The sequence below is a fragment of the Cervus elaphus genome, chromosome 18 (genome assembly GCF_910594005.1).
Source record: "Cervus elaphus chromosome 18, mCerEla1.1, whole genome shotgun sequence".
NCBI lineage: Eukaryota > Metazoa > Chordata > Mammalia > Artiodactyla > Cervidae > Cervus > Cervus elaphus.
The window spans coordinates 111,125,878-111,151,159 of NC_057832.1; the positions used below are offsets into that span (position 1 = coordinate 111,125,878).

Genomic DNA, 25,282 nt, shown 5'->3' on the forward strand with positions numbered 1-25,282 from the left:
GCCGGGTTCCCCAAGTGACAAGTCTGGGATGTCTTGGGAATAACTCTCTGCAACTGTCATAACAATATGGATGTATTTTTCACATTTTTTTTTTTCTTTAAGGTTTACAGAGGAACGCACAACATGGGATATAGACCATCAGTTCATGCTGGGCCCTGCCATCTTAATTAGCCCCGTGCTGGAAAATGTGAGTTTTCCATTGTAGCTCAGATACCCTCCAATCATGTAATCTAAAGAACAGGAAGGGCATTTTATAGATCATCTTTTTTTTTTTTTTTTTTTTGACTGTGCTGGGTCACTTGTGTGGACTTTTCTCTAGTTGTGGTGAGCGGGGCCTACTCTCTAGTTGTGCTGTGAGGATTTCTTATTGGGGTGGCTTCTCTTGTTGTGGAGCATGGGCTTTAGGGCACGTGGGCTTAGTAGTTGCAGCTTCTGGGCTCTAGAGCACTGGCTCAGTATTTGCAGCACACAGACTTAGGTGCTCTTTGCTTGGTGGCGTGTGGGATCTTCCCGGACCAGGCATGGAACCTGTGTCTCCTGCATTGTCAGCTGGATCAGATTCCTTACCACTGCCCTCCAGGTTGTCTTATCCAACTCCCTGTTTTCAGGCAAATGCATTTCTAGAACTTCTAAGGGAGATCTTGATTGTTTTCCAAGATCTCCATGAATGGAAACTTTACCCCCACAAAGGATTCTCATTTTGGTATCTTATCATACTGCGTCCTTGCAAAATCTACCTTTTCAAAAATGTTATGTTTCTTTGTGTTTAAAGAAGAATTTCCTAGGATCTTTCTCAATAAAACCTTTCCAACTCTTAAAGTCATTAATCAAGTTCCCTTTTTAATCTTATTTCTGCAGAGATAATTTCAAAAATTAAAAGTAAATCATTGGCATATTCATAACGACAGGTTGACTTTGTTTTTCAGAACACTTTTCAGGTCCAGGCTTACTTTCCCAGAGCCCGCTGGTATGATTACCACACGGTAAGAACTAACACTGTTTCTGGGCCCCGGCTGGTCCCTGCAGGCAGAGAGGGGCCTGGACCTTTCTCCCGACTTCCAAGCACATATTCTCTAAGGCAGCAATTTTCAGCCTTTTGGCCATGCAAAGTTTGCTTAAATAAAAGTATCCACAAAACCACAAATATTGGAAAATCTGATGCCTGTGTTACATTGGCTCCTCCAAAACCCCCTACCTTTTCTGAACAACACAGAGAAAAGGCTAGAGGTTTTTTTTAGAGGTTTTAGCAAAGCTGAAAACCAGAGATTTTCTGCTTTGATTTGCAGTATTTTGTTGATTTTCTTGGAAAGGAAGGACTTGTGATAAAGCAGGCACTGATTTCATCTATTTTTCTGGTCATCATTCCTTGCCTACTTTCTCCCTTCTAGGGATCTGGCAATGAATCAATAGGTGAGTGGAAAGTCCTGGAGGCTCCCCTTGACCATATCAACCTTCATATCAGAGGAGGCTACATCCTGCCTTGGCAAGAACCCGCGATGAACACTCACTCCAGGTAAGGGAGAGAGGTGGTGTTTGTTGGCCTCAGTTTCCCACAATGAGGCAGCCTTTTAGGAAGTGGCCCACCTCGACGGAGGATAAACTAAATATGGACAGCTTCATTGATCTGATTCTGAGAGTACCTTCCAAGAGGGATCTGGGGGAGAATGAGTTTATGAAGTCAGTCTTGGGGAGAACTTTTATTTGTAGCTTCTGTGTCAAAGGTTCAGGGTATGTTTTCCTGAGGGTAGCATCATGTACCTCTTTCCACGGTTATTTAAAAATTTGGGAATAGGAGTGAGCTCTTTGATTTGTATTTAAATCAAACCAGGGTTTTAGTACTTATCCTGAGGTCTACTTTGGTGAACTCAAGAGAAATTATACACACCACATCACACACACATATTACATAAAAGAGAACATGTTATGTCAAGAGAGATGTACATAACAAGAGTAGTAACCACTCAAAGAGGGAAGTTAGCTTTCACTCTTGTGCTATAAAAATCATGGTTTCAGCTCTGGGCTGAGTCTTGAATAATAGAATTTGAATGTGTGAAGACAAGAGAAAAGGATATTCTGGGAGGATTAAAGAACTAAAGGTGAAAATTGAGCTTATTTTGGAGGACAGTAAACCATTCAGTTTAACTGGAGCACTGATAAAGGAGAGAGATAAATAAATAAAAATCAAGCCGGTTAGTATCAGGCCATGGAAGGTTGTGAATGCAGGAGAAGTACACTGCATTGTATTCTACAGCAATCTGAAAGCTAGCTGCTAAACAATTTTTTTGTGTGGAGGGGAGAAGCTTCTTATATTACTTATATATGTAAGTAAAGTGTACGTATTTGATTTTTGGAGATTAAAGTTGTATTGAATGTTTCATTAAAATATAAACATTTTATTCGGTTAGCTTTTAGACATCTTTTATTTTATCTCATCTGTTTTTAGAATTTTAGGTGGATTTTTAATGTATTTACTGTTTTTCTGGATGACTATATATTTTCAAAAGAAGCTGCCCTTCATCCTTACAACCCATAGTCTATAGAAAAATAACTTTTCTTTTAATAGCCGACAGAAATATATGGGACTGATTGTTGCTTTGGATGACAGTGGTAGAGCTGAAGGTCAGCTGTTCTGGGATGATGGACAAAGCATTGGTGAGTAGGAACTTTCCCGAGTCCCCATACAGCATTCAGGAAAGCCATACATGGAGGCTCAGGATATAACTGGCATGAATTGAAAACCTGTTTCTATTACTACTATTAATAAGGCAGTGGTGTTGGGAGAATTTTTGAAACTTGTTTCTCATATATATTATGCTGTAATTGTAATAGAGGGGTATAGGGTCCCCCGCTTTGTAAGATCGTCAATCTGATATTATAGGTTCGGCTGGGGGACTTAATCTCCCTATAACTTTCTATTAAGCTGACCATCTACTCTCAGTGTTTCATAGTTCTGCCTCTATTTGGACCAACCATCTAGAACCAGGCACCCTTTGCCTCCAAAGTGGTGGCTCAAACAGTAAAGAATCTACCTGCAATGCACGAGACTTGGTTCCATCCCTGGGTTGGGAAGACCCCCTGGAGAAGGAAATGGCAACCCAGTCCAGTATCCTTGCCTGGGAAATCCCATGGACAGAGGACCCTGGCAGGCTATAGCCCACGGGGTCTCAAAAAGTCAGACATGACTGAGCAACTAACACTTCTATAATGCAGGCCCTCAGGAAACAAATTAGAGCTTAGAAAAGTTCTTAGTGTCTCAGGATTTGGGAATTTAAATTGTCAAAAGAATACTTATGCCAACGAAATGTTGCTTTGTATACTTTCACTTCCCAGTTTCGGAACACAATAGTTCTATCTTAGATCATTGGCGCTTGTCACTATAACTGGAACACCCTCTTCCTCAGGCATTGCTGTAGATTTACAATCTCTCACCAACTGATGTCTGTTTTCCAATACTTTATTAATGTGGACCAGAACATTCTAATCTTGTAACAGGTGGCAGTTACTGAATTTATAGTTTTTTTTTTCAATAAAATAAAACATTTTTTTTCTTTATTTACAAAAGTAAAATATTTCTAAAGGTTTCCTCCTTTTGGTTTTATTCATTGCAAGGGTAAACATATTCTCATTAAGGAAAACATTTTAAAGATAAAAAATTAGAAAAAAAATCAAAACCAGTTAATGTTTTTGCTGTAGCACCTTTTGCTTTCGTTTTACTTAAAATAGTGCTTAACTTTCAATAATGCTGAAATTATGCATGCTCAGTCGCCAACTCTTTGTGACCCTATGGACCAGAACTCCTCTGTCCATGAGATTCTCCAGGCATTAATTCTGGGGTGGGTTGTTATTTCCTCCTCTGGTTGAAAACATGAAGTAAAGTGAAGTGAAGTGAAGTGATGTCACTCAGTCATGTCCGACTCTTTGCGACCCTGTGGACTGTAGCCTATCAGGATCCTCCATCCATGGGATTTTCCAGGCAAGAATACTGGAGTGGGTTGCCATATTTAATTTGTGAATCCTGTTTCTTTGCACTTAACATAATGACACAAATATGTCTAGATATTATTTTATATACTTTATCAATATCCTTATGATTATCACATTCCATCCAGAGGATATTCCATAATTTACCTTTCTATAGTTATTCCCTGTGCAGGATATTTTCAGTTTTTATTGTTATAAAATAACAACATTGAATATTAACCTTTGTATTTCAGATCATTTCCATAGGGTAGATTCCTAAAAGTAAAATTATTGTTTTCTAATTAACTTGATGTGCCTACATAAGGTGTATCCATTTTAAATTTATAGTTGTATTAATATATGTTTTGACAAAATGTATACAGTTGTTGGTTTTCTGCTGCTGCTGCTGCCAAGTTGCTTCAGTTGTGTCCGACTCTGTGCGACCCAACAGATGGCAGCCCACCAGACTCCCCCGTCCCTGGGATTCTCCAGGCAAGAACACTGGAGTGGGTTGCCATTTCCTTCTCCAATGCATGAAAGTGAAAAGTGAAAGGGAAGTCACTCAGTCGTGTCTGACTCTTAGCGACCCCATGGACTGTAGCCTACCAGGCTCCTCCGTCCATGGGATTTTCCAGGCAAGAGTACTGGAGTGGGGTGCCATTGCCTTCTCCTATTGGTTTGGTACTATCACAATACATATGTAGAATATTTTTGTAGACACAAAGCCCTTCTACTTCTTTCCAGCAAACTGCCCCCCACTCCCAGTTCATCTTTCCAGTCTCTGACAACCGCTGATCTGCTTTCTGACATTATGAGTTAGATTTGTCTTTTCTAGGTTTTATGTAAATAGAATCCTACAGGACGTCCTCTTTGTGTTTAGCCTCTTGCACTTAGCAAAATATTTTTAAGAATTCATCCATTTTATTGCATATAAGAATTCATTACTTTTGACTCCTGAATAATCATCTTGTGTGAGTACCACAATTTATCCATTTACTTACTGATAAACATTTTAGTAGTTTCATATTTTTTACTATTACTTATAACCTGCCATGGTTATTTGAGTATAAGTCATTTGGTAACCATATGTTTTTACTTCTCTTGGGTAAAATCCTGGAAATGGAATTGCTGGGCCTGGTCATATGACAAGTGTATGTTTACTGGTTGAAGAAAATACCAAATTGTTTTCTAAAGTGTACTATTTTCTATTACTAACATTACTAATTAAGAGTTCCAGTTTTCTACATCCACACCAACACTAAGAATTAATTTAAAAAATTTAACCGTTCTAGTAAGTGCATAGTGCATTTCATTATGGATGTGATTTGCACTTCCTTGATGTTGAGCATCTTATCATGTGTTTATTGGTTATTTATATACATTCTTAGGCCTTCCCTGATAGCTCAGTTGGTAAAAAATCTGCCTGAAATGCAAGAGACCCTGGTTTGATTGCTGAGTCAGGAAGATCCGCTGGAGAAGGGATAGGCTACCTGCCGGGGTCCAGCCCCGGCGGAGTCCATGGGTTCCCTTCGGATGAGCGGCATCGGGGAAGAAAAGAAAGCAAGTCAAGTCTTGGTTGAGTGCAGAATCAAGACTACTTTATTTTCTTACATCAGTGCTTATATACCCTAAAACCAATAATCCTTTAAAGAGGTTTAAGGAGGGGGGAATGATAAGATTGTACCAGGTGCGTAATCACGAGTTACATCATAAAGAACTTTCCAGAACAGTCAATACCTACACATAACTTTTAAACAATTCAATGGCAGCAGCTAGTCAACTGTGAAAAGCCATCTACAAACCTTATCTTGGGAAGCTCAGCCCCAAAATAAGCTCAGACTTAGCTCTGGTATGTAATCCTAAGGGTCAGAGGTCTCACGAATTCCATCCTGATCACACCCTAAGGAATCTTCTCAATCTCTGTAATGGACTCTATCTAGTTTTGCTTATGGGATAGATAGGCCTGTTTATTGGGACCCATGTGCCCCCAGGGACTGTGTTGCTGCCATGCAAATGTTTCAAGGAGGGATTTTAGGTAAGAGTCAGACTAGTTTTTAGGGAACATAGAAGAACGCCAAGCATCAGAAGATGAAAGGACGGAAGCCTGGAGTGGATGGTGGGGCACTCCCGAGAAACCCCCGGAGGTCCGGACGCCTTTGTGTGCCAGTTCCTTGATCCTAGACCCTGTCACGGGCGGGGTTTCTCTCGCAGGCTCCTGACAGCTACCCACTCCAGTATTTTTGGCTTCCCTTGTGGCTCAGCTGGTAAAGAATCCACCTGCAATGCAGGAGACCTCAGTTCAATCCCTGGGTTGAGAAGATCTCTTGGAGAAGGGAAAGGCTCCCCACTCCAGTATTCTGGCCTGGAGAATTCCATGGACTGTATATTCTGTGGGGTCACAAAGAGTCGGATATGACAGAGTGACTTTCACTTAACTTCATTTCATATACCTTCTTATGTGAGGTTCAAGTCCTTCAGCCATTTTTTTTAAATTGTCATTTGTCTTTATTATTGAGTTCTATGAGTTACATATTTTACCATCTTTAATCAAATATATGGTTTGTTCTCCCTGTCTGTGACTTGCCCTTTCAATTCCATGATGGTGTCTGGCAAAGAGTAACTTTAATTTTGATTAAACATCAATTTATTCATGCTTTTCTTATATGATTTGTGCTTCTTGTGTCCTAGCCTAAAAAGTGTTCTGGTACCAATTCCAACATATGTGTATGTGAGTGTTTTTCCACACCAACAAGCAATTCTGGGACACCAGCTGGGTGTACTACAATTAAATTCAATTCTGACACTGCCTATTGGAGATCATGTCAGATCTCAAGGTTAAGGGGTCAGTTTCACAAGACTTCCTCCTCCTGCCTTCCCCTCCCTCTTCTGATGCCAGCTGCAAGTCCAGGTTGTCATCTGTGCTTCTGAATGACCAACTATAAATCAGAGGGTCCCATGACCCCCTCCTCAGGTTGGATTAATTTGCTAGAGTGGGTAACAGACCTCAGAGAAACATTTTGCATAATAGTTTATGGGTTTATTATACAAGGGTACAACTCAGAAATAGCCAGAGAGAAGCAATGCTTAGGGCAAGTATGAGGGAAGCCTTGTAGCGCTCCCCTGCCCATTCCAGGCGTGTCACTCTCCCCACATTTCCACGTGTGTACCAACCCCTAAGCTCTCTGGACCTTATTCTTTGGGTTTTTTGTGGTTGTTTATTTTTTTGAAAGCTTCGTCACACTGGCATGGTGTTTAAATCCTTAGCCATTGGCTACTGATGCAATCTCCAGCCCCTCTCCCTTCCAGAGGTCTCAGAGTAAGACTGCTAGTTGGCTATTCTGGCAACTAGTGGGAGACCTGGGTTCGATCCCTGGGTTGGGATGATCCTCTGGAGAAGGGCATGGCAACCCACTCTAGTGTTCTTGCCTGGAGAATCCCCGTGGACAGAGGAGCCAGGCAGGGTACAGTTCATGGGGTCGCTAAGAGTCAGACAGGACTGAGTGACTAAGCAACACACTGCTCACAGCCACCATCCTGAGATGCTTTCCAAAAGTCACCTCATTAACATAACAAAAGACACCTTGATTGCTCTCTTCACTTGAAATTCCAGGAGTTCTAGGCTTCTATAGCAGCTTCTCTGTCTGTGGACTTTCTAGACAAGAATACTGGAGTGGGTTGCCATTTCTCACTCCAAGGGATCTTCTTGCGTCTTCTGCTGTGGCAGGAGGATACTTGACCACTTGCTCTGCCAGGGAAGCCCCTGATAAAGAGCAAATATATATTATTTATCATAAATCACATCACATGGCCTAACTGAAGGTTACCAGTTTTAGTCTTAGCTTTTATATATTAGGAACTCCACCTCATTAGTATTATATTTTGTATGTATGTAATAGTCCAGGTTCATTTCCCCCCATGTTTGTCCAGCTGATCAAGCACCACTTTCTTGAAAGTAAAATCTTTTTTCCTTGTTTCATTTTCTTGACATTTCTGTTAGCTATCAATAGGTTATATGTGGCTGAGAGTTTATTTTGGGTTAGTTTTTCTATTGATCTAAATGTTTAATCCTTATGCCACTAACATATTGTCTTGACTAAAGTAGTTTCAGATTTGTTTATTGTAGTTCCTTTGGATTTCATAAAAATTTTTTAATCAACTTGTCAATACCTAACAAAAAGCTTATTAGAACTTTAACAGAAATGCATTGATACTAAAGATAAATTTAGGGTTATCTATCTCCCTCTCTATCTCATCTTCAATTAAGTAAGTGAAAGTATCCTTTAATTACTTCAGCAACATTTTATAATTTTCAGTACATGAGTCTTGCACATATTTTGTTAAGTTTCCTAAGTATATCTAAGTTTTTGATGATGTTGCAAGTGGCATTTTAAATTACTCTTCTTCATGTATGGATAATACTTTAGAAGCCTATATTCCTTTAATACAGTATATAAGAGAGATGCTTTTCAAATTGTTTTTTTGTGTGTGTGCTCATTTATAGGTGGAACTGGCAAAAATTGTAGGGATATAAAAGAATTAGATTACTTTTGTTTTCAAAGTTCCATTTGGTCTCTGGATTTGTTTTTTTAAGTTAACTCTATGGAGAGTCATATGATATATTGGAATTCAATAGGTCTGGCTTAAAATACTATTTCAGTCATCTATTAATTATATATCTTTTGGGAAGCTTTATAGCTTTATATCTCTCTGCCTGTATTTCCTCAGTTTTCAAAATCTGCAAGATATTACTTATCATGTAGATTTTATGTAGATTCAGTTGATTTAATATATAGATAGAATTCCTGAAACATAGTTACTGAATAAAATGTATCATTAATATGCAAGATAAATAATAAATTTCCATTACAAGCTTTTAATATATTTTACATTTAAATCAGAGTGGCTAGCATAACAACAAAAAGCCCAAAAATCAGAGAAAAGAGATTAACCAGCTACTCAAGCCAACTTTTAAGGGAGTGGGACTTGAACCTTACAAGAAAATAATGTGCCACAATGTCAGTTTTTAAATTTAAGAACTGTGTGTATTAATGGGCTAAGATGTTCCCATCTATTAGGAAGTACATATTTTTCCTTAAGTGAAGTATATGTGAAAGATGAAACTTCAGTCAAGAATTTGTTTGGTGAGCAAAAAATTATAGCAATAGGAGTTAACAGCCAGTAACACCCTGTCTTGATTATAATTGCTTTGAAGTAACTTTTTTTAAAAGATTTTTTTTATATGGACCACTTTTAAAGTCTTTATTTAATTTGTTACAATATTGCTTCTGTTTTATGTTTTGGGTTTTTGGCCCTGAGGCATATGGGATCTTAGCTCTCCCACCAGAGACTGAACTCACAAACCCTGCATTGGAAGGCAAAGTCTCAACCCCTGGACCTCCAGGGGAATCCCTAAAGTAACTTTTGAAATTAGGGAGCAAGAATTCTCTTCTTTTTTAAGAAAGTACCTTTATTTGTACAGGTTTTCTCAACCTTGATAACACTGACATTTGAGGCTAGATAATTCTTTGTTATTGGTGGTGGTTGACCATTAATTATATGATATTTATACACCCCCACCCTTTACCCACTAGATGCTAAAACACTCTCTCCAGCTCCAAAATGTAACAACCAATGTGTCTCTAGATAACTGCTACATGTTTCACTAGCAGAATTGCTGCTTCTTGAGAACCAATATTTTAAGGGCATCTAGAATCCTTTCTGGCTTCCCTGATGGCTCAGTGGTAAATAATCCTCCTGCCAATGCAGGAGACGCAGGTTTGATTCCTGGATAGGGAAGGACATGGCAACCCACTCTAGAATTCTTGCCTGGAAAATCTCGTGGACAGAAGAGCCTGGCAGGCTACCATCCATGAGGTTGCAAAAGAGTCGGACACAACTTAGCAACTAAACAACACCAACAAGAATCCTTTTATACAGCTTGAGCTGATTAGGACTAGATGACTAATATCATGTTGGGTTTATAGCACCAAAGTTAGTATGTAAAATCAGCTCGCTATGAGCAATATATTTGAAAAATAGGAAGGAAAAACCAATTTTCTATAAAACTTTGTTGTTGTTTAGTCACTAAGTCATGTCCGACTCTTTTTGTGACCCTATGGACTGTAGCCCGCCAGGCTCCTCTGTCTGTGGGATTTCCCAGGCAAGAAAACTGGAGTGGGTTGCCATGTCCTTCTCCAATAAAACTTTTAAGTTCCTACAACAAATATATTCTAGACTTAAAGTTAAAAAGTAATAGTTCCAGCAAGTTTTAAACTTTTTACACTGTTTAAGGTCTATGCAGAAGCACTTTTCCCTTTTTCACCAACCCTAGAAATTAAAATTTAAAATATGAAGATACAAGTATAGATTTAATTTTTCTCTTAACTGTTTGTAATTATTTTTTAAAATTTACTTAGATTTAAGGAGATTCAATAGTTAGCTCAAGGTTAATCTTAAATAGCTTATAGGAACAGAATCTCATTCTTTAAAAATTTTAAATTAAAACTGCTAAAATAGGCTATGGTGCTTTCTTATGTTACACTTTCTAGCCAAAGCTCAGTTTAAAAATATGGGTTTACAAGTGTTCATTTCCACAAGAGTGGAGTTAATTTAAAAAACAAAGACTATTATTGGGTTCAGGGAGAGACTATGTTGACATATTGATTAGAGATGAAATGTTGACTAGGGCCAAGAATAAAACACGAAATGAAACTGACTTTTATGAAACAGGCATTTAGCCACACAAGAAGAATGAGTAAAGCAGATATCAACTAAGGAGTATTTCAAAGAGGAGATGTGTGGGCAAAGAGGCTAAAAATCTTGAACATCATGGTGAGATATTGAAATTTAATATACTATATCACTGGTGATTTTGAAAGGACCAGATTCAGTGGGGAAAAACAAAATAAACATAGGAGCTGAAGAGTGGTGGATATAGGATTGAATTATGAGTTGAACACACAGATGTAACAAGCAGAGGCCAGAGGCCTTAGGATCTGGAACGCTGTGGAAGGATGAGCTAAGAGTAGGGAGAGAGGAACTAGGAAGGTAGAGATGATGATGACTTTGATGATGATTGTGAACAACAAATTTTGAGCACTTATCTACACAAGTGGCATGTTGTCGACCTCATTGCCTTGAGCCGGGTATTATTAGTATCTCCAGTCTACTGATGATGAAATGTTAAGTAATTTTCCAGAGTTTTCACAATAATACAAAAGTGGAAATCTGAATCTATGTCAATTTCACTTGGGAGCACGAATTCCTAACCACTCTTCCCAACTCTAAGCCTTTATCGTCACAGCCATGTGAATTCTCACGGCTGTGCACTCGCTGTGTGTTAGTTGCTCAGTCGTGTCCCACTCTCTGCGATTGCATGGACTGTAGCCTGCCAAGCTGCTCTGTCCACAGAATTCTCCAGGCAAGAATTCTGGGGAGTGGGTAGCCATTCCCTTCCCCAGGGGATCTTCCTTACCCAGGGATCAAAGCCAGGTCTCCTGTACTGCAGGCAGATTCTTTCCTGTTGCAATCAGTAGCCTCCATGCTTTTTCACCTATGGTGTCTACTAGTTCAATCCAGGTTCTCTTGTATTTGCAATCTCCTGATGCTCACCTCAAAAATACCCTCTTCCATAGGTACATCCCCATACTAATCTGGGGTGAAATATTCCCTCAGCCACTATCTTTAGCACTGCTCCACAGAGGTCATGATTTGTCTTGATCAGTACTTGTGATCCCAATGAAATATTTTCTGATTGCATGAAAGATTATCTGCTATTGTTGAAACAATGAGTAGTTGCTCATTCTTTTTTCTTGCTTGCAGATACCTTTGAAAATGGAAACTATTTCTTGGTAAACTTTACAGCAGCTCAGGTAAGACTCTTTTATTGAATTTTATAAATCCTTTCCCAATTAGCTACAGATTAAATGTAATCAATGAACTGTAAAAATATCATATCCCACATCTTCCTGCCTTTACATTTATAAATCAGATCTACTGACATTAAAATAAGGAAGAAACAGTTCTTATTTTGACAATTGCCCAGTATACCATCACTGTATAAAAAAAAATTGTAATTCATATAATGCTGGGGAAAAAATGAGTCCTTGAATATATGACATGTTTTTAGGAGATGAGACATTTTCTGGCTGATAAAAATTTGAAGGATAAATGCTAGATTGGCTATCTGTTGCACAAAAATGGTGCATAAAAAACAACCTCATAACTTCAGCAGCATGTAGTAATTAATGCTTATTTAGCTTATAAGTTTGCAGTGCTTAGATGATCTAAGCTGGGCTTGGCTGATCTTGGCCGGCTCACTTTATCTGCAATCAGTCATGGGAATGTCAGTTTGCTCTGGTGATTATATATCTGGAGGGGGCGGTCATATGTTGGAGGTCTGCTGCTCTTGGACGATCTAAGATGGCCTTATGGGCAGGTCTGGGCATGCCATTTCCATGATTATGAAAGAGGGCAAAAATAGAGGTGGAAAAGCCTGAGTGAGGGCTTTCTGAAATCTCCATTTGTATTAAGTTGGCAATAGGCAAAGTCATATGGCTAACCCTGACAGAGGTGGGATAGAATGCCCCATCCAGAGAGGGAGGTCATTGCACAATTGCATGGAAAAGGGTATAGATAGGGAGGGACAATACATCATACATAATGTATGTATGGAGGTCATAATACAATCAATCTACTAGGCAGGTTAAATGATTCCATGGATAATCCATACAGTTTTAATTAGAGTAGGCGGATCATTCTCTATCAAACCTATAATCTGCTTCTGTCTAATTTTTAATTGTGGATTTAACTAAGGAATAGTATAACATAAATCTACTGTGTTTTTTCTATGTAACAATGCTTCAAGTGTTTGAAGGTATCTGTCATATATTCCTTCTGTCTTCTTGGAATTATATATCTCCAGGCTAACTTCATACGTCCTCTGTTTTGTGCCTACACTGGTTTCCAGATTAGCTTATTCTGTTTGGACTCCAATTAATCTAGATTCTCTTAAAGCATGGTCCCAGGATTGAGAGATTATTTTAGAGATGCACTATGGTATGCGTGATAGTCACTAGCCTCATGTGGCAATCAAGCATTTAAAATATGACTAGCTTAATTTTAAACATTCAAAAAGATCATAAAATATCACATTCATATTTTATGTTAAACGTATGTTAAAATAATAATACTTTGGATGTGTGTTAGTTGCTCAGTCATGTCTGAATCTTTGTGACCCCATGGACTGTAGCTTGCCAGGCTCCCCAGTCCACGGGATTTCCCAGGCAAGAATATTGGAATGGGTAACCATTCTCTCCTGCAGGGAATCTTCCTGACCCAGGGATCATACCTAGGTCTCCCTCATTACAGGCATATTCTTTACCATCTGAGCCACCAGGGAAGCCCAATATTTTGGATATATTGGGTTAAAGAAAACATCATCAAAGCAATTTTTCCTTTTTCTCTTGTTAAATTACATATGTGGTTTGCATTATAGTCTATAAGACAGTGTGGATTTTCTATTGGAAAAAAAAAAAAAAAAAAAAACTCCAAAACTCAAAACCTCAGTGGCATGCAACAATAAATACTTATTTAGTTCATTACCTAACTCTTAGCTCCTTTTAGCTAAACAGTTTTCTTACTGTTATTGCATCACACTATGTACTTCTTTTAAACACATGTATCAAATTATCTTCATAGACATTATTATTGGGTCATGGTGTAGCCATCCTGCATTTGCCTTTCTGAAAAAAAATGCAAGACTTTGTATACTAATTAAGCATGTAACTTCTTTGTTCTTAGTTTAAGAAAAGAATTGAAGAGTATATAATTTTCCCCTGAAAATATTGTTTTTTAATGAAGCTGCTCATCTAGAAGTCCTGGATTTTAGTTCTCTTCCTACTGCTAAATAGTTATTCAAGCTAGGGATGATAGTTCTCCTGTTCTGTTCCTTGGTTATAATACATTTGGTTTCTCATAAATATTAATATCTTCTAATGCTAAAATTCCATTCTTCTGTTATTCCAAGGTAGTGATAAGTGAATTCTTACTTCTATGTGATGTTTGATGGAGTTTTTCCTAAGGATCAGTGCTTTGAAATGAAAGAGAGCTTCCCCTGGGAATAATTTTTATCAGTGGTGTTTTGGCTGGTATGAGGTTATGGGGGTTGGTGGCTGATTTGTAGCATTTGCTAATTTCTGTGTTCAAAATCTCCCATCATGTTAGTCAATTTCAAGCTATCAACTGGTTTGCAAAATCCCAGACAATTTAAAAATAGGCTCTCCCAAATCAAGAGAGTTAGCTCCAAAACATCCATTTACTTCATGTTATATTCCTTTTTCTTAACTTTCTCTTGATTCTCATTGCTCAATCAGTCACAAAAGGCTGGTTAATTCTCCATAATGCCAACTGAGCATCATTTTCTTCCTACTGTTGCTAACAGAGTCTAGGAGTTTATAGGTTCACTCTACTACAGCTGTCTCCTTAAATGATTGCATCAAATCATCATCTTATCTATGTACTTAACCAGTAATTTCTCTGCTTAGTTCCAGCTACAGGAGCCTGTGAACTCAGCACCTTTGTTCTCTGCCTATGTCAGATGTGTCTGTGCCTCCCTCCACCCCATTCCCTTTCCTATTCATTTTGTCTTCATCAGCTCTATCCATCCTCCCAGGACTTCTCACATTCCACGTCTTTCCTAAGTCCTTTCTTGACAACCCTATTCCCATGGTGATTCTTTATTTTTTTTCATCTAACACCCATAACAAATATTCATGATGATTTTCATTTAGGCCTTAATCTTCTAACATCTTATGACTTCACTCACATTATTGTAACCCTTGTGTTGATACTTAAAATAGTTCATGATTTAGATCTGTTGCAAACTATCCTTAGTCTATGCTAAAGCCTTTGACTGTGTGGATCACGAAAAACTATGGGAAAATTCTTTAAGACTTGGGAATACCAGACCACCTGACCTGCTTGTTGAGAAATTTGTTTTCAGGTCAAGAAGCAACAGTTAGAACCGGGCATGGAACAACAGACTGGTTCCAAATTGGGAAAGGAGTATGTCAGGGCTGTATATTGTCACCCTGCTTAATTTAACTTATGTGGAGTACATCATGCTAAATGCTGGGCTGGATGAAGCTCAAACTGGAATCAAGATTGCTGGGAGAAATATCAATAACCTCAGATATGCAGATGACACCACCCTTAGGGTAGAAAGCAAAGAAGAACTAAAGAGCCTCTTGATGAAAAAGGAGAGGGAAACAGGTGGCTTAAAACACAACATTCAAAAAACTAAGATCATGGCATCCCGTCCCATTACTTCATGGCAAATAGATGGGGAACAGTGACAGACTTTATATTTTTGGGCTCCAAAATCACTGCAGATGATGACTGCAGCCAAGAAATTGAAAGATGCTTGCTCCTTGGAAGAAAAGCTATAACAAACCTAGACAATGTACTAAAAAGCAGAGACATCACTTTGCCAACAAAGGTCCATCTAGTCAAAGCAATGGTTTTTCCAGTAGTCATGTATGGATGTGAGAATTGGACTATAAAGAAAGCTGAGCACCAAAGAATTGATGCTTTTGAACTGTGGTGTTGGAAAAGACTCTTGAGAGTCCCTTGGACAACAAGGAGATCCAACCAGTCCATCCTAAAGGAAATCAGTACTGAATATTCATTGGAAGTACTTATGCTGAAGTTGAAGCTCCAATGCTTTGGCCACCTGATGCCAAGAGCCAACTCACTGGAAAAGACCCTGATGCTGGGAAAGATTGAGGGCAGGAGGAGAAGGGGATGACAGGGGATGAGATGGTTGGATGGCATCACCAACTTAAAGGACATGAGTTTTAACAAGCTCTGGGAGTTGGTGATGGACAGGCAAGCCTGACATGCTGCAGTCTATGGGGTCGCAAAGAGCCGGACACGAGTGAGTGAGTGAACTGAATGACTGATCCTTAGCCTAGGGACAAGTTGCCACAATCATTTATTCACACTGTGCTAAGTCATACAGTGCTATGCACATAAGTTCATCATGATTTCAACCATATAAATGCCTTTAAGCTATATGACCTTGACCTTCCCATTTTCTCTCCCAGAGCCTCAGTTTTCTCATCTGTGAAACAGATATAAGAATTCTTTCTTTTCAAAATCATTGTAAGAATTAGTAATAATGTAGGTGAACAAACTTTCATAATGTTGACACACAAACCTGTTTTGAGCACCTCAAATTTATTGTCTTAAGTTCTCAGGAAGTATGTCTTCATGAAGTATTTAAGAATAAAACCAGCATTTTTGTTAACATTGTAATTTGGAATTTAGTCTGTTAACAGATGTATTATGTATCTTTTCCTCTCTATATATTCTTTGCAGAGTGTACTGCAAATCCAAACAATACATAATAATTATTTGAGTGACTCAAATTCACTGAAAGTTGGATATATTAGAATCTGGGGCATAAGCTCTACTGATATAACACAAGTGACTGTCTCCTATGACAATCAACAATTCATGGTGATGAATTTCAAGAGTGACCCTTACAATCAGGTATGTCTTAAAGGAATGTTATCATATCATACATTAATTTTATTTTTCTGTAAAGTTATTAGCACTATTGTTATATTTACTTATACTTGAAAGGTTATATATATTTGCAAATGTTGACTCATACTGTACAGTGCACATTAGTGATCCTCTCAGGATAGTCCCTCGTGGCTCAGATGGTAAAGCGTCTGCCTACAATGCGGGATACCTGGGTTCGATCCCTGGGTGGGGAAGATCCTCTGGAGAAGGAAATGGCTACCCACTCCAGTACTCTTGCCTGGAAAATCCCATGGGAGAAGGCTGGTAGGCTACAGTCCATGGGGTTGCAAAGAGTCAGACACGACTGAGCGATCTTACTTACTCAGGATAGTCCAGGGATCAACGATCAATGACCTGATGGAATTCTCTCCATGTGTTTCCCAAAGATATTGTGCTGTATGTTAGATTGGTCTTAATAAGTTGCATTGCACAGTTATTACACTGTAATGTGAGGTTGAACTTAAATGTGATATTTAACAAATTCTAAAATACCAACTTCATCTCTTCTTTTCTGGCAGACACTAAATATTCAATTGACTGACCAGAATATCAGCCTGGAAAAGTTAACTGAGGTTACTTGGATTCAAGGTGGTCCTATAGTTTCTACTACAACTATGACAAGTACCTTCCCAATGAGTTCTTTACATCCTTCTACAACTCCTACTACTACTGCTGCTTCTGTTACCACTAGTTCTTCTGCTCCAAGTAGCACTAGTGCTACTCTTCCTACGACAACCACTTCTTTTCCAACAAGTGCTACTGAAGTTTCAACTGGTCCTACTGTTCCTAATACCAGTACATCTCTCCCTACAAATACTGCTGCTGATAGCACTAATGTTACTTTTACTGTCACAACCATGCTTTACCCAACAAGTACTACTGAAGTTTTAACAGGTATTACTGTCCCTAATACCACTATCTCTTCCCCTGTAAATACTACTACTGATAGCACTGATATTACTCTTCCGATCACGGACACGCCATACACAACAAGTGCTACTCATGTTTCAACTAGTACTACTTTCCCTAATGCCACTATATCTTCCCCTATAAATACTACTACAGAAAGTACTGATATTACTCTTCCTATCACGAGCACGCCATACACAACAAGTGCTATTCAAGTTTCAAATAGTACTTCTGTCCCCAATACCACTATATATTTCCCTGTTAATACTACTACTGATAGCACTATTGTTACTCTTCCTCTCACAACCATGCCTTACCCAACAAGTGCTACTGAATTTTCAACTAGTGCTTCTGTCCCTAATACCACTATATCTTCCCCTATAAATACTACTACTGATAGCACTATTGTTACTCTTCCTGTCACAACCATGCCTTACCCAACAAATGCTACTGAATTTTCAACTAGTGCTTCTGTCCCTAATACCACTATATCTTCCCCTATAAATACTACTACTGATAGCACTATTGTTACTCTTCCTGTCACAACCATGCCTTACCCAACAAATGCTACTGAATTTTCAACTAGTACTTCTGTCCCTAATACCACTATATCTTCCCCTATAAATACTACTACTGATAGCACTAATGTTACTTTTACTGTCACAACCATGCCTTACTCAACAAATGCTACTGAATTTTCAACTAGTACTTCTGTCCCTAATACCACTATATCTTCCCCTATAAATACTGCTACTGATAGCACTAATGTTACTTTTACTGTCACAACCATGCCTTACCCAACAAATGCCACTGAATTTTCAACTAGTACTTCTGTCCCTAATACCACTATATCTTCCCCTATAAATACTACTACTGATAGCACTGATATTACTCTTCCTATCACGGACATGCCTTACACAACAAGTGCTACTCAAGTTTCAGCTAGTACTACTGCCTCTAATAATACCACTATATCTTCCCCTACAAATACTACTATTGATAGCACTAATGCTACTCTTCCTATCACGGACATGCCATATACAACAAATGCTACTGAAGTTTCAACTGGTACTTCTATCCCTAATACCACTATATATTTCCCTATTAATACTACTACTGATAGCACTATTGTTACTCTTCCAGTCACAACCATGCCTTACCCAACAAGTGCTACTGAGGTTACAGCTAGTACTACTTTCCCTAATGCCACTATATCTTCCCCTGTAACTACTACTACTGATAGCACTGATATTACTCTTCCTATCACAGACACGCCATACACAACAAGTGCTACTCACGTTTCAACTAGTACTACTTTCCCTAATGCCACCGTATCTTCCCCTGTAAATACCAGTACTGATAGCACTGATATTACTCTTCCTATCACTGACATGCCATACACAACAAGTGCTACTCACATTTCAACTAGTACTTCTGTCCCCAATACCACTATATATTTCCCTGTTAATACTACTACTGATGGCTCTATTGTTACTCTTCCTGCCACAACCATGCCTTACCCAACAAGTGCTACTGAATTTTCAGCTAGTACTTCTGTCCCTAATACCACTATCTCTTCCCCTACAAAGACTACTACTGATAGCACTGATATTACTCCTCCTATCACGGACACGCCATACACAACAAGTGCTACTCAAGTTTCAACTAGTACTACTTTCCCTAATACCACTATATCTTCCCCTATAAATACTACTATGGATAGCACTGATATTACTCTTCCTATCACAGACACGCCATACACGACAAGTGCTACTCAAGTTTCAGCTAGTACTACTGCCTCTAATAATACCACTGTATCTTCCCCTACAAATACTATGGATAGCACTGATATTACTCTTCCTATCACGGACATGCCATATACAACAAGTGCTACTGAAGTTACAACTAGTACTACTTTCCCTAATGCCACTATATCTTCCCCTATAAATACTACTATGGATAGCACTGATATTACTCTTCCTATCACAGACATGCCATACACAACAAGTGCTACTGAAGTTACAACTAGTACTACTTTCCCTAATGCCACTATATCTTCCCCTATGAATGCTACCACTGACAGTACTGATGTTCCTCTTCCAGTCACAACCATGCCTTACCCAACGAGTGCTACTGAAGTTACAACTAGTACTACTGTCCCTAATACCACTATTTCTTCCCCAATAGGTACTAGTACTGATAGCACTAATGTTCCTCTTCCGGTCACAACCATGTCTTTCCCAACAAATAGTACTGAAGTTTCAACTACTGGCTCTAATACTACTACATCTTCCCCTACAAACACTACTGTTGTCTAGCACTAATGGTATTCTTCCTGTCACAGTCATGCCTTTCCCAGCAAGTGCTATTGAAGTTACTAATGCTAGTGTTCCTAATCCTACTGTGCCTTTCCCTACAAACACTACTACTGCTACTCTTCCTATCACGGCTACTTCTTTCCCAACAAGTACTACTGATACTAGTACTGGTACTACTGTTCTTATTACCGCTACTCATTCTTCAACAAATACCGTTGCTACTAGCACTAATACTACTCACGCATTACCACTGTTTTCCTACAGATACTGCTGCTGCTACTACTAGCAATAGTTTTCTATTGACTAGTTTCTCTGAAAGTATTTATGATAAGAACACTACTTTTGCTACAGTAACCTCTCCTCCTACAGTAACCACTTCTCCAACTGCTAGCCTTGGTAATGATGCTCTGATTACAAATCATCCTTCCCCCACAACGTCTGGGAACAATAGTACTAGTAATGCTTTTTCTGCAATGACTACTTACCCTTCATAAACTCATGCCATTTGCACTAATACTCCTTCTCCTGTGACTACTTTTTTTCTGCATGTATGGGGGCTGCCAGCAGTGGTAATATTGCTCCTTGTGAGTACTCTTTCTTCTCCAAGCACTGATGCTATTAGTACTTATTTATGAGATAATACTAGATTGTTGCTGTTTCCTCTAATGACTGAATTAACTTACAAAGTGCTAACTCTTCCACAGACCAGAAATCACCCAGACAGAGATGAGTATGTAAAGATAAGACATAGGGGAGACAATGTCTACCCTGGGATCAGAGTTCATAGTTTTGTTTGCTTTGTCTTTTACTCATCAGCGTTTCCCTTCTTGTTTTACTATCTAGACTCTCCTTCAGTATGTTAAGACTTTCAGCATGTTCTTGGACTTTCATACCCACAATCACCATTTTTTCCTGATCTATTATTTTTTAAAATCACCCCTGTGAATAGGCTCATGGTCATAACCAAATATTGCCATTTAGGTGCTATTGAAGGCTTAACCCTAGGACAGTATTTTGAAAACATAGTTTGGGGAACCAGGGGAGACCTCAGAACTCTTTCTGGGGTCTACAAGGTCAAGCCTCTTTTCATATACATACTCTGTTGTTTTTGCCATTTTCACTCATCCTCTCATTGATATACAGTGGCACTTTCCAGAGACTGTGCTCTGTGGTGTCACAAAAGATGAATATGGAAACTGATACAAGAATCCAGCTGTCTTCTATTAAATCAGACATTAAACAAATTTACAAATTATACAACAATGTCATTTTTCTCACTAACTGTTTTTGCTTTGGAAAATATAGTGGTCTTTCATTAAAAATATATTATTTATGTCAACATGTATTTGATATATTGTTATTTTTAATGAACGAAGAAATAAATATTTTGCAAAACATTTTACGAATGACTCCATTTTACCTACGGCAGCAAATGTTCGGAGATATAATTCACCCAAACAAAGCACGGGGTCCTCACCAAATTTGAAAGTAAAGAGATCCTGAGACCAAAAAGTTTGAGAATCACTTCCCTAGGACAATAATGTCCTAGTTTCACAGTCAGGTCCAGGTCAAATACAGTGTGAAAACAAAACAAAGCAAAACTCATCATTCTAAACTGTATCAACGGACTTGCTCCCAGGCTCCCTCACGTGTGTTTATTGAGGGAGCTCCAAGGCACTTCTCTTGTTGGCTCATAACACCTGGTCCTGGACAAAGAGTTCTGTGTCTCATGGCACATGGGACCCTGTGGCCAGGCTGCCACACTGGGGCAGATTCATTGGCCAAAGGCTTCACTTTTTTTTTTTAAAGCCCTTGGGACTTGAAACACTGAAGAGAAATTTGTTCAACCAACCATAGTTCTCTAGTCACTGAACTACAATCCCTTTGTGTATATAAATGGATTGTAATTACAAGTATGGAATTTTGAAAAGGTAAGTGCTCCTGAAAAAAGAACAATAGCCAAAAACAACAAATACAGAGCTATATTTAGAACAGATAACCAACAAGTACTACTGTATAGTACAGAGAACTCTGCTCAATATTCTTTAATAACCTGAATGGGAAAAGAATTTTAAAAAGAATAGATACATGCATATGTATAATTGAATCACTTTGTAGTATAACAGAAATTAACATACTATTGTTAATCAACTAGACTCCAATATAAAATACATATTTTTAATAAAATAAAAATCATGATTACATAAGCAACAACAAAAACAGAAAAAAAAAAAAAAGACAATCTGGCCTTACTTCAGACATTTGAAGAAACTTGAGAATTGAAACTCCAGTCCATGCACAAGATGTGGTCCTGGAAGCAGGTTTGGAAAACTGGGAGAGGCAGGGGGTGAAAGAAAGCATTAGCTTGCTGCTTCTGAGTCTTAAGCCTTGCAGACACCTATGATTACATCTAAAACACATGGTCGCCTTCATTGGACCAGTTCTAGGAGCACCACCTGTACAGATTGGTGCAGGGACAACTGCTTTAGGTGGACACCCTTGTCTTTTACTTGCCTCAGTTTCCTCATCTGCAAGTCAACATTGGAAATGCATTTTCATTCTGTAAAAGACTATACAAAGTTTTATTATTATGATTATATAATCCCTTGAGTGTTCTTATGTCTATTTAAACTTTTTCTCACAGTAGTCAAAATCTCTTGCTTGGAAAGGCTGACATTTTTCTAAATTGAATTTTTTTCTAGGTAACTATGTGTCTTTAAAATTTTTTTTTTGCTCCATTTTCATACTCTTTGTTTAGATCCCATGCTTATTTCTTTTTTAAAAATTAACATTTTTGTTTTGAAATAAGCTTGGAGAAAAGTTGCAAAAATAGCTAAAGACCTTCACTATCCTCTTCACCCAGTTTTCCCAAATATCATCCACAAATTATAAATTATGTACCATATTTACTCTCTATCACACACACACATACTTACACACACACACACACACGTGTATAATTTGAGAGTTATAGATACAATGTCTCAACATCACAAAATGCTTTAGTATGAATTTCCTAAAACACAAGGACATATTCTCACATAATCACAATATAATCAGTCAAGTCAGAAAGTTGATATTCATACAGTGCCACCATATAATGCAGAGACATTAGTCAAATTTTACCAATCGTCCCAGTAATGTTCTTTATAAAGAACACTAAACACGGACTTCCCTGGCAGTCCAGTGGGTGTCCACTGCCCTGGACATGGGTTCAATCCTTGGTTGGGAAACTAAGATCCTGCATGTCTTGTGGCACAGCCAAAAACATTTTGAAAAAGAAAAAAGAAACCTAAACAACAGTAATGACAAGGAGCACGTGTTGCATTTGCTTAATAGAATTTTTGTTTGTTTTTCAGTCTTCTCTACCGTGGAGCTATTCCTCAGCCCCTCTTTTTCTTTGATTTTGATGATTACAAGTCAGATCTTTGTAGAATATTCCTCATTAGGTGTTTGTCTAATACTTTCTCATGATTATATTGAGGTTGTATATTTCTTGGGCAGATATAACATAGAATTGATGTTATGTCCTTCCTGGTACTCCTGTTAGGAGGTAAGTGTTGTTTGTCCATGATTGGTGATGCCAATTGACTGACCTGGTTGAAGTGGTGCCTCTCAGTTCTCTCCATGGGAAAGTTACAATTTTTTCTCATCATAATGAATAGCTATATTATGTGGAGATACTTTGAGGCTATGTAGCTATCTGGTTCCTCTTCTATTAGTTTTTGTCATCTATTGATGATTCTTATCTGATTCAATTATTACTATGAATTTATTAAATGGTGATTTTCTAACTTCACATTTTTTGTGTGTATTTGCTACTTGGCATTATAAGGGCTCGTCTTTCTTTGCTTTTTTTTAAAATTAATTAATTAATTTTAATTGGAGGCTAATTCTTCACAATATTGTAGTGGTTTTTGCCATACATTGACATGAATCAGCCATGGGTGTACATGTGTTCCCCATCCTGAACACCCCTCCCACTGCCCTCCCCATCCCATCCCTCAGGGTCATCCCAGTGCACCGGCCCTGAGAACCCTGTCTCGTGCATCGAATCTGGACTGGCGATCAGTTTCACATATGATAATATACATGTTTCAGTGCTATTTGTTTTTTGAGTGATGTTTGGTAAGTAGCCACTTCCCTGAGTCCCCCACACGCACCCCTTCTCTGAGATCCCCACACGTTCCTCACAATCTAGCAACTAAAAGTCTAGCTCTTGGAATTCAGGGAGCTTCCAGGGTTCCTCGTTGCTGGTGTTCACTCGGACTGGTCAGTCCTTGTGCTGTCCCTCCAACATGTGAAGCCAGAGTGCCCATTCAGGAAGCTGACTGAAAGTGAAAGTGAAGTCGCTCAGTCGTGTCCAACTCTCTGCAACCCCAAGGACTGTAGCCTTCCAGGCTCCTCCGTCCATGGGATTTTCCAGGCGAGAGTACTGGAGTGGGTTGCCATTGCCTTCTCCCGGGGATCTTCCCGACCCAGGGATCGAACCCTGGTATCCCACATTGTAAGCAGACACTTTACCATCTGAGCCACCAGGGAACTGAATTTCTGGTTCAGTGGTCCTCAAGCTCAGGTGCATATTGGAAACACCTGGACAGTGTAATGATTCGCTAATGCCTGGATGCTGCCCCCATCAGCCAGGTGACTCTAACATGCCGTCAAGGTTGGGAGCCACTGGGACTGTGGAGCAGTGGAGATGAGACGCTTTCTTGGTCAGTCTCAGCTAAATACAGCAAGAATTGAGACGTGCTGAGAACTCTAGCAGACAGGAGTAACAAACTAAGTTATCAACTTCATGAAGGAGAGCAAGACAGAGAGCCAGGGGAAGGAGGAAGAAGTGGGTGGGGTAGGGGGTCGAGGAGAGGAGAAAAAGAGAAGAGATGGAAAGAGAGGAGAGAGAAGGAGAGAGAAACAGGGCAAAATGTAAATGGATAAGGCTCGTTTAAAGGGCTTATGGGAATTCTTGCTACCATAAATTTGAAATTGTATCAAAATATTCTTACTCCACGAGAGAGACCAGAATCCTTGTAAACATTATGGGTCCGCTTGTCTTCTAGGGCTTCCCAGGTAGCTCCAGCGGTGTAAATAAAAAAACCCACTTGCCAATGCAGGAGACACAAGAGATGCGGGTTTGATCCCTGGGTCAGGAGGGTCCCCCTGGGGAGGAGGCCATGGCAACCCACTCCAGTATACTTGCCTGGAGAATCCCATGGACAGAGGAGCCTGGTGGGCTACAGTCCATAGGGTCATACAGTCCATAGGACCTGACTGAAGCGACTTAGCATGCATGCACCTCTTGTCTTCACAAAAAACAAAAAAAACAATGAGGGAATACATAATTTATTTACCCTCCACATTTAAGATGGAGTTTTGAGTACAGGAAGTAAGATGGAAAAAAAGTTACAGTCTCAGAATCACTCTAAGTTCACCTGAACTTAGAAATCAACTGAGGGGTGAGGTGTGACAGACACCCAAATGCCAAGATGTTCTAGGAGGAAGTGGGG

At 38.9% G+C, this 25,282-nt stretch overlaps 1 protein-coding gene across 2 annotated transcripts in view; it reads left to right on the forward strand.

Annotated features, from left to right (window-relative positions):
- Positions 1–21,177, forward strand: part of MGAM (maltase-glucoamylase) — a 198,121-nt gene extending 176,944 nt beyond the window's left edge. For both annotated transcript variants that reach the window (XM_043873137.1, XM_043873134.1), the window contains 7 exons: positions 103–187; positions 927–983; positions 1,389–1,513; positions 2,564–2,652; positions 11,782–11,831; positions 16,339–16,512; positions 17,067–21,177. In XM_043873137.1, the coding sequence (XP_043729072.1) occupies positions 103–187; positions 927–983; positions 1,389–1,513; positions 2,564–2,652; positions 11,782–11,831; positions 16,339–16,512; positions 17,067–19,775 (3,289 nt within the window). In that variant the 3' untranslated portion in view covers positions 19,776–21,177. The remainder of the gene's footprint in view (positions 1–102; positions 188–926; positions 984–1,388; positions 1,514–2,563; positions 2,653–11,781; positions 11,832–16,338; positions 16,513–17,066) is intronic.
- Positions 21,178–25,282: the final 4,105 nt, after the last annotated feature.